General features: G+C 43.9%; 1 protein-coding gene across 1 annotated transcript; it reads right to left on the bottom strand.

Annotated features, from left to right (window-relative positions):
* Positions 1-2382: 2382 nt before the first annotated feature.
* Positions 2383-8221, bottom strand: PLA2G12A (phospholipase A2 group XIIA). The gene is made up of 4 exons (XM_051616802.1): positions 7887-8221; positions 6773-6849; positions 5441-5606; positions 2383-4457 (listed from the first exon to the last, which is right to left on the bottom strand). Exons 1-4 carry the CDS (start codon positions 8104-8106, stop codon positions 4339-4341), a joined length of 582 nt encoding a protein of 193 aa, XP_051472762.1. The 5' UTR covers positions 8107-8221; the 3' UTR covers positions 2383-4338.
* Between the last annotated feature and the right edge of the window lie 587 nt (positions 8222-8808).

The following is an 8808-nucleotide window of genomic DNA, read 5'->3' as shown; positions in this document are numbered from 1 at the left end:
AGCCCCCCGCGGAGCAGTGCTCCCTGCGGGGGCTGCGGGGAGAGCGCTGCCCCCCAGGGCAAACCTGTGGCGGCGGCGGCTTCGTGTGGCAGCTCCCGGCTCGGGAGGCTGCCAGGGCCGGCTGCCCTAGGCCGAACGGCGGCCGGGAACGTGGAAGGGGAAATGTGTGAAAGCGTCTGCTGTTGCTGTTCAAGTGTGGTGCGTGCTGTGTGCTCCTGCGGGGTGTACTTGGGTGACCACGTTTCGTTGACTGCACTGTTTTGTGCAAAGGCATCGGCCTGAAAAATGGTGAGAAGCTACTGTTTACTAAATGGAGATTTTTCAAAACTGTACTAAAGTCCCTTATGAAGGCACGTAGTGTTTTGTTTGCAGTTAAGATTCAGTAACTCAAAATTCATTTTCATTTGGGCACCCGCTTACAAACTGTATCATTTTGCAGCTTTGCTCGATTTGTTCTCTTTGATGATCTTTGAATTCTAAGGAGAGCACTAAGGTATTGAAGAGTGCCAAGGTATCATTAAAAACGCTGATATTCCCAGCCTTTTCATTATACCGCACTTATTTTACACTCACTGTGTGAAAAACAACAGGCCCGTGAACAAATACATCCTTCTGTCTTTAAGAGCTTTGCAGACTTGTTCCATGGATGGATCTGAATTTCCTGTGTCCTAGTTCTAGGTGGGCTCTGGGATAAACTCGGGTGTGAATATGTTCTGAGAGTTTGCTGCTATGCGCTCAAAAGGAGGTAGATTTAGAAGGGAATTTAAGGCATTTTTATTCAGTCTGTTTATCCTAATTTTAATCGTCTTGTGCGACTACATCTTTTACACAAGATGTCTCCCTTTTGTTTAAAGGAGCTATTAGGCATCTCTAATCATCTTTATTTGCTTTCCCTTATCCTCAGACTGCAAGCAGGCAGCTAGATCAAGATGAAACATAAATTGTCCTTGTGTACTTTAGACAGAACATACTATTGTAAAAGCTTAGCATCTTCCACTGTGAAATATTTAGACTTATGTCAAGCAGATTTTTTTGCAAACTGCAAATCCCCAATCTCTCAGCTTGTACTACAGCTGCCCCCAAAGCCACTGGCAGCAAGAATCCTGTCTGAAGTAGCAGCTGTGGAACCTACATCTAGGACTCCGTAACAGCTTTCCAGTTAGCCGTTTGAATTCTTATCAGCCATGTTCCTCAGTCCAACAGTTCCCTTAAATCCTAGTAAGACAATAAAACATCTTTTCCACGTTGCTTTGCTGGAGGCTAAGAGCTTTCTTGGTCAGCCACTGTGTTCAGATGAGTCACCAGTAACTTGATCACTATGTGGAAAGCCTAAGGTAGCGTGTTCTGACTGGTGTGCACTTCCAGCCGGTTTTAATACATGGATGCTTTTATTATACATGCATGTGCATGTTTTGAAACGCCTTCAGATTGTTGCAGTAGCTCCACCGTAAGTGGGTATTGTTTGAAAAGTTATTATGAATGCATCAGAACTGCACTTCAAAGGAGGAAGTTCGATTGTGAACACGCTGCCGTTACTCAGATCACCCAGAAAAGCAAGATAGCCTGAGGAATGCAATTGTGATAAAACTTTAACCTGTAAAAAATAAGTAAATTAACTCCAATATTTAAAGAGTATTACTGACTACATAAAAGCATGCAGTATTGAGTCAAATGCAAAGAGCTGCTATACCTAGTAGTATATTTCTTTGCATATATTTATAAATGTCAGTTGTTAAATGGTATGATTAATCTTGGGGGTGATCGCTAGCCTTCATTTTGGGGCTGTGACCTGTAAAATGCATTTTGTATAGTTTGAGGGTAACTATAATCAAGGATTTCTGCTACAGAAAAAGCTTTTGCAAATTGAAGACTCACTTGAAGTCAAATGCTTCTTCTGGTTTGCAAGCAGAACTATCAACGTGTCATGTGTTGTGCTATCCAGAAGTTGAAGCTCTTCTTAGTGTTACAAATGCTTTGAAGGAAACTGGAAAGCTTTCATGGTATAATTACACATCAATACAGAAGGGAACAAAAGCCAGCTCTTTGCAACAGGGAAAGTTTTGTGTGTTTATTAAAGCATCTTGTTTAAGCTCAGTTCTACCTAACTCAACAGCAATCTAGTTGAATTCTAGTGGTTTGGATTTACTGTGTTTCTTTTGTTTTAAACAAGCAATGCCATTACCATTTAGCTTTGGTGCTAAAAGACTTTAGGGTTCCAACCATGAATTCCAGGGTAATTCCGAGTCAAAAAATAAATTTCACTAAATTTAAAGGAACCACATGTTCTTGAAGTATGGTTTTGTAAAACACTGTAGTGATACTTCTATTGCAGTGCCAGTTCATATCCACAAATATGAAAAGAAACCATGAAGCATGGCCAAAGAACTTCAGCAGAACTTTTATTCTACAAGGCACTTACATTCACTGTCATGTACAGTAAGCTCTAGTGAAAAAAAAACAACAAAACATAAACAACTGGTAAAGAAAAAAGAAGTTTTTTTCAGAGGAGAAATCACATTATAATCCATGAGTCTGATAAATTTTAGGATTTTAGCATATGTTGTGGTTTAACCCAGCAGGCAGCTAAAACAACTACACAGCTGTTTGCTCCCTTCCTCCCCCAGTGGGGATGGGGGAGAGAACTGGAAAAGGGTAGAACTCGTGGGTTGAGATAAAGACAGTTTAACAGGACAGAAAAGGAAGAGAATAACACAATATATAAAACAAGTGATGCACCGCACAGTTGCTTACCACCCACTGACTGATGCCCAGCTAGTTCCTGAGCTGCAGTGCCCCCTCAGCCACCTCCCCCCAGTTGAGCATGACATCATATGGTATGGAACATCCCTTTGGCCAGTTTGGGTCAGCTGTCCCAGCTGTGCCCCCTCCCAGCTTCTCGCTGGCAGGACATAAGAAGCTCTGAAGTCCTTGACTAGTTTAAGCACTACTTAGCAACAACTAAAACATCAGTGTATTTTCAATACTGTCCTCATACTAAATCCAAAGGACAGCACTATACCAGCTACTAGGAAGAAAATCAACTCTATTCCCACCAAAACCAGCACAGTTATATCCACTTCCTTGTTCACAGATGCTGTATTTTGATTTTCAGTCCTCCTGTGGATTCCTAAGGCATAATCAGGGCAGCAGGAGAGCAAATTAAAATCTTTATGACAGAGAACCTAATGCAAAAGTTAACTCAGGACTGATGACTGGAGATAAGCAATGGAAGATCAGCACAGAGAAAAAACCCCAAATAATTCAGACATCAGGTGATATCAGCTAGAGAAGTCAGAGAGGGAACAGATGACAGAAGTACAGGCTCAGAGGTTTCTCAGCCTCACAGAGGTCACAGGAACAGATGACAGAAATACAAGCTCAAATATCTGTCAGCCTCACAGAGGACATTTTAAATAAAAAAGGCTTGTTGGGCATACTGACTGTGTAACTCTGGAACTTCCTTTTACTTTTCATCAGAATGGACTAAATGAAAGCAAAGATGAATGCAGTAACAAAGTTGTGCCGCAAGACAAATACAAATCAACTTATTTGAAACAAACCTTTCTATGCATATAATACACAACGCAAAATGTTTTATTTGAAAAATAAACAGTTGATTCATTTTTAAAATAGCAATTACATTCAACCATGTTGTCAAATCAAAAGTATATCTTTAAGTTGCAAACTGTTCATTTGAGTGGTCAAGCCTTAAAAGGATCAACCTTTCAGACTAAAGTGCTACAGAAGTAAGGTTGATAGAGAATCAGATAGAAAATGCAGTACAGATGTATAGCCTTGCTAAGGGCTTGGAGTTATTTCGTTGGTTGGTTTTAAAAAAGCAAAAACCCACAGGACTGCATAGATCAGAGAGAACTGAAGGCAACTTACCACTAGCATGAAAGTACAGGTTATTTGAGATGCAGTACTAACACACTCTTTCCTGTTGGATCAGATGCATCGACTGCTAATAAACCTAAAATTTGACCTATATTAAGAATAATGGGAGAATTCAATACAAGTCTTCTGTGCCTCCACTTATCCATTGTGGAGCTTTCTTAAAAACTTTAAAATGGCACTAGTGGTTTATGATCACATATCCTGAGCAGACATTCACCAAAGGAAATTTAATTTAAGTTTCCAAGCTTCTTGCACAACAGGGAAGAGAAGGAAGTCTTGTTTCTTTTTTACATTAGAAAGAATATCACAGCGACTTTCAAACCAGAATATTCATGTCAGTGTTTAAAATACTGCTGTCTGAAAAGCATAAAGCTTTGCAACCAACCACTTGCTTCATTCCAGCTGAGTCTTTAACTATGAAATGTCAGTATCTTCTTTCTTTCAGAGATCTGTCTTATCCTCATAACGACACATACATGCAGCTCTCTGGCTATCCAGGTATGGTTTACATCCTAAAAGTATAACTGCATCAAACAACAGTTGAACAGTTGATTCACAAGCTGCAAGCAAAAAGGAGTTCAGTTAAAAGTACTTGTGAATGGAATATGAAACTAAGAGAAATTACTCTTACAAACAGAATGATTCCAAGAAAGAAGCAATCTTCTCTGCACATAGCAAATAGCTTGTCACATGAAAGACTGAACAAATACAGAATAATGTAAGCTGTGAGTAAAGGTTTTTCATATGCTAAACAAAACTATCAAGAAAAGTCATTGCATATGGAATGTTATCAGCATTAGAAACATCACTTAGTCTTGGAAAGATGAAAAAGCTGTTTTACTTCTGCACTTTTTGCATCCCAGTTTATGCAGAGGCTGCTATCTTTAACAGCAGCTCAACAGAACTGAATAAATATTCACCAGTTCTGACACTAATGGCTTATTTGCAGTTAAGTGAATTTGAGAAGTTCAAAGACAAGCTTGTTGTACAAATGTATTGCTCTCAGTGGGACTACTTACTCTAAAAGTGACATTGACGCAGTTAAAAAGTGTGGTTAAGTCACATATTCATCAGATGCAGGCCAACAATCAAGAGTATCGTGTGGCCTGTTACTAAAACCCCCAAAATGTACTGACTACGGGATAGTTTTAACTACTTCTGCTAAGGCAATGTTATTGGTCTTGCTTCATAAAAGGAAACTGTTCAGTGTGTTCCTACCGTTTAACTAAAAATCACCTGTAGTAGACATCAAGACACCACCCAGCAGAACAGTGAATAATCAGCTATGCTACAGTAAATACAAGAATTACACAATTTGACCAAGTTGTGTTCCCATATTCATACTCCTGATTGCGAAGCAGTATGTTTTACCCTCAAGGTTATTTTAACCCTGGTAATGTTCCTATGCTGTGTCTTTGCTCTGCTGCAAGTGTCTAGGCTACATGACAAGAGGGACAGAACAAGGCATCTTCCAACAGTACCAAAATTCTTTGCCAAGTAAGCTCAATCAAACCTGGGAAAAAAAAGGCTTTTTCACACTTACCTTGGACACTCTCTGAGATTCCAAGTGTTTTCTGCACATCTCTGCAAATTTTGGAGAGGCAGGACTGAAACTGCTCATCACAATCATTTTTATTATTGCCACAGGTATCATAGCATCTGTCATGGTGATTGCAGCACTTTGTCATCGAAGGGATACCTATGTCAAACTGCAAAGAAACCCCCCCACACACACACTCCATTGGTACTCCAGTTAAGAAAGATATACCCTATTATAGACTGTAACAGAAATTTAAAATTAATGCAATCAATCCATCTATCATTCACTTATCTTTGTACTTTTCTGTTTATTTCTACTAGGCTGTGGTGGTTTTGCCCCAGCCAGCAGCCAAACACTCGCAGAGCTGCTTGCTGACCCCTCACCCTCCTCCACGGAATGGAGAGAATAGGAAGAGCAAAAGCAAAAAAAAACCACTTGTGGGACAAGATAAAGACAGCTTATTAGATAAATGAAAGAGGAAAAGAATGCCTCAAAATAATAAGTGCAAAATCAATTGTTCACCACATTCCTCAAGCAGATGGATGCCCAGCCAGTCTCTGAACAAGTCACCTTGGAAACCAAATGCACACACTACCCCCCGACCCCTTCTACTACTCCAGTTTTTATTGTTTAGCATGACTCTCTGTAATATGGAATATTCCTCTGGTCCATTTGGGTCAGCTACTCCAGCTGTGTCTCCTCCCAACCTCTTGGCCAGCCCCCACCCCAACCTGTGCCCCGGGGCAGTGGGTGGGTAGAACTGGGGAAAAAAAAAAAGTTCCAAAGCCACCCAATCACTGTTCAGTAATTGCCAAAACCATCAACACTGTTTTAGTCCCAAATCCCACACACAGCATCACGCACCCTGCTATGAAGTTAATTCCATCCCAGCCAGACCCAGAACATAAAGTAGCTCATATTTTCTTTTTAGCATTAAGGAAAATGGATTGGCATCAGTGAGGACAGCAAGAGTCAGAGCCAAACCCTTCAGTCTCACAGGGCAATGCGAGGGGTTATTCATCACTTTCAAGATTGTGAGAACAAAACACTACACCAAATACTAAAAAAAAAAATAATCAGAAATTAATCAGCTTTCCCATTGTATCTCTCTACTTTACATCAATGATAAAAATGTTTATGCTGTGTTTGTTTATAATACTAACATTTTCCATGTGTTGTTACCAAAGCATGTGTTGGAGCTGATAAAAGCAGAGTCATTTTACATGGATGCTGTTGCTGTGTCATCCTTAGAATGGGGGAGGAAAAAACCACCCACTTTGAGGAAAGCTGATGTAACAAAGACACACAAAGAAGCCCTCAAACGGAAATACTTACCTGAACTCCAAATAAAGGGGATCCACAACCATTTGGTGGCGATGGTTTATATCCGTAGCGAGGAAAGGGCTTTGATCCTGAAAAAGTAATTCATTATGCCTCAAATAGATGTTTTTGCACAGAATTTTAGTCCTATTAAAACTCAGCACAGGCATTTGTTTGGCTTAAGGGACTGTCAGTTATATTTCTGACTTAAACATGCATTTGGGAACCTGAATATCAACCATTCTTACCGAAGTACAACTTAGGGGTACTAAGTATTTTTTCTAAAAAAGGGAGACAAGACACCTGAGCAAGTGTTAATGTAAGCTTCCCAAGTTAAAAAAAAAAGCACAAAAAACCACAACACAAAAAACCCCAAAAACCCTAGAGCTGGTAAAATCAATGTGTTGGTTCAGTGTAGGATTACATTTAGGATTAAGGTGTAGGATTACATTAAAGAACAGAGTACTTTAGACTAAATTCATTAATACTTCTATATATGCAATCAACAATAGTTCTCTGATTTTTTTACTTTCACCTTTAAAATTAACTGGAATGAAACATCTTTTGTTGTTTCTACAACTGCAATGTTTATTAAATTTAAATTCGGAGAGACTGCTGAAGTCTTGTTTACCTCAACACACGCTAGTGCAGCAAGACAGGGAATTCTGTATCCCAAGTTAAGGAAGATCATGGATTTAATTTGAGAAATGACCCTTCACCTTGTTTCAGTTAACTGGGCCACAGTAAAAAGCAATGCAGAAGAAAAAACACGTCTGAAAAGTGGTAGTAGAGAGAGGAAATGTCACGGTGTCCTGGCCACCCGCGCCGCCGCTCAGGGCGCCAGCACCACCCTCACTCCCCGATGTAATGAATAACCCGACCCGGCACACCGGGGGCGAGTCGCTTCAGCCGAAAGAGACCAGGAGGTTCTGCGTCAACCTCCCGTTCCGGGGCGCTGCTGAAGCGCGGGTGACAAGCCCGGCCCAGCCCCGCCGCGCCGAGCGGGCCGAGCCGCCCGAAGCCAGCCCCGCCGCGCCGAGCCGCCCGAAGCCCGCCGCCCGGCGGCAGGGCAAGGGTCGCCGCTGCCCGGCGGGGTGTCGGCCGCACCGCCAGCCCCGGCCCGCCTCACCGTCGCGGCACTTGTAGCGGCAGAGGCCGTCCTCGCCGCCCAGGAGGTCGAGGGCCGCGTTGAGGTACAGGTCGATCTTGTGCACGCCGTTGCGGATGGTCTTCAGCGTCATCCGCCAGTCGGGGGTCTGCGGCGGCTCCGGGCAGCCCGCCGGCCGCGGGCCCAGCCAGGCGCAGCCCAGCAGCACCAGCAGCGGCAGCAGCGGCGGTGCGCGGGCCATGCCGAGCGGCCCCCCGCCGGCCGCCCGCTAAGCCCCGGCCGCCCTCCCGCTCCGGCAGCTCCCGGGGCGCCCAGCCCGGCCCGCCGCCATCGGCCCCGCGGGCCCCGCCCTGCCCTGCCCGCCCGGCGGGGAGGGACCTCCCGCCGGCCCCGCCCCGCCGGCCCCGCCCCGCCGGCCCCGCCCCGCCGGCCCCGCCCCGCCGGCCCCGCCCCGCCGGCCCCGCCCCGCGGGCGGAGGGGCCCTGGGCGGCCGCTGGGAGCCCCCGGGGGGGCGGTTCGGTGCGAAGGTGCGGGGGGAGCGGGGTGCGGGTCGCTTGGTCAGGGCCAGAAGGGCTTTTCCTGGGCTGCTGCCCCATGCTAGATGATCAGATGAGGTATATTAACTAGCTAAGGATGGAGTTTGTAGCTGAAAAAACTACCACCAAACAGTTATTTGTGTGATTGTTGTATTACAGCAAATTTCATTGTCGTAGTCCATCTGCCAATTAATAGACGGTCTGAAGGCTGCTTTCACCCTAAGCCTGAAGAGTCAACTGCCAGGCAAGGCAGCATCCTGAGGGTTTCTAGCAACATGCACCTTGAGATGGTGGATGTTCCTTGAATTATTCTGGTTGCTGCCTTCCTGTGAAGTTCACACATTGCCAATGCAGTCATTTTCCAACCACTGCTTTCTGTATGGTTGCCCGTTTTAAATAAACAAACG

The sequence above is a fragment of the Apus apus genome, chromosome 4, assembly GCF_020740795.1.
Source record: "Apus apus isolate bApuApu2 chromosome 4, bApuApu2.pri.cur, whole genome shotgun sequence".
Taxonomy (NCBI): Eukaryota; Metazoa; Chordata; class Aves; order Apodiformes; family Apodidae; genus Apus; species Apus apus.
The sequence above is the reverse complement of the archived record's forward strand: the minus strand, read 5'-3'. Positions and strand labels throughout refer to the sequence as shown.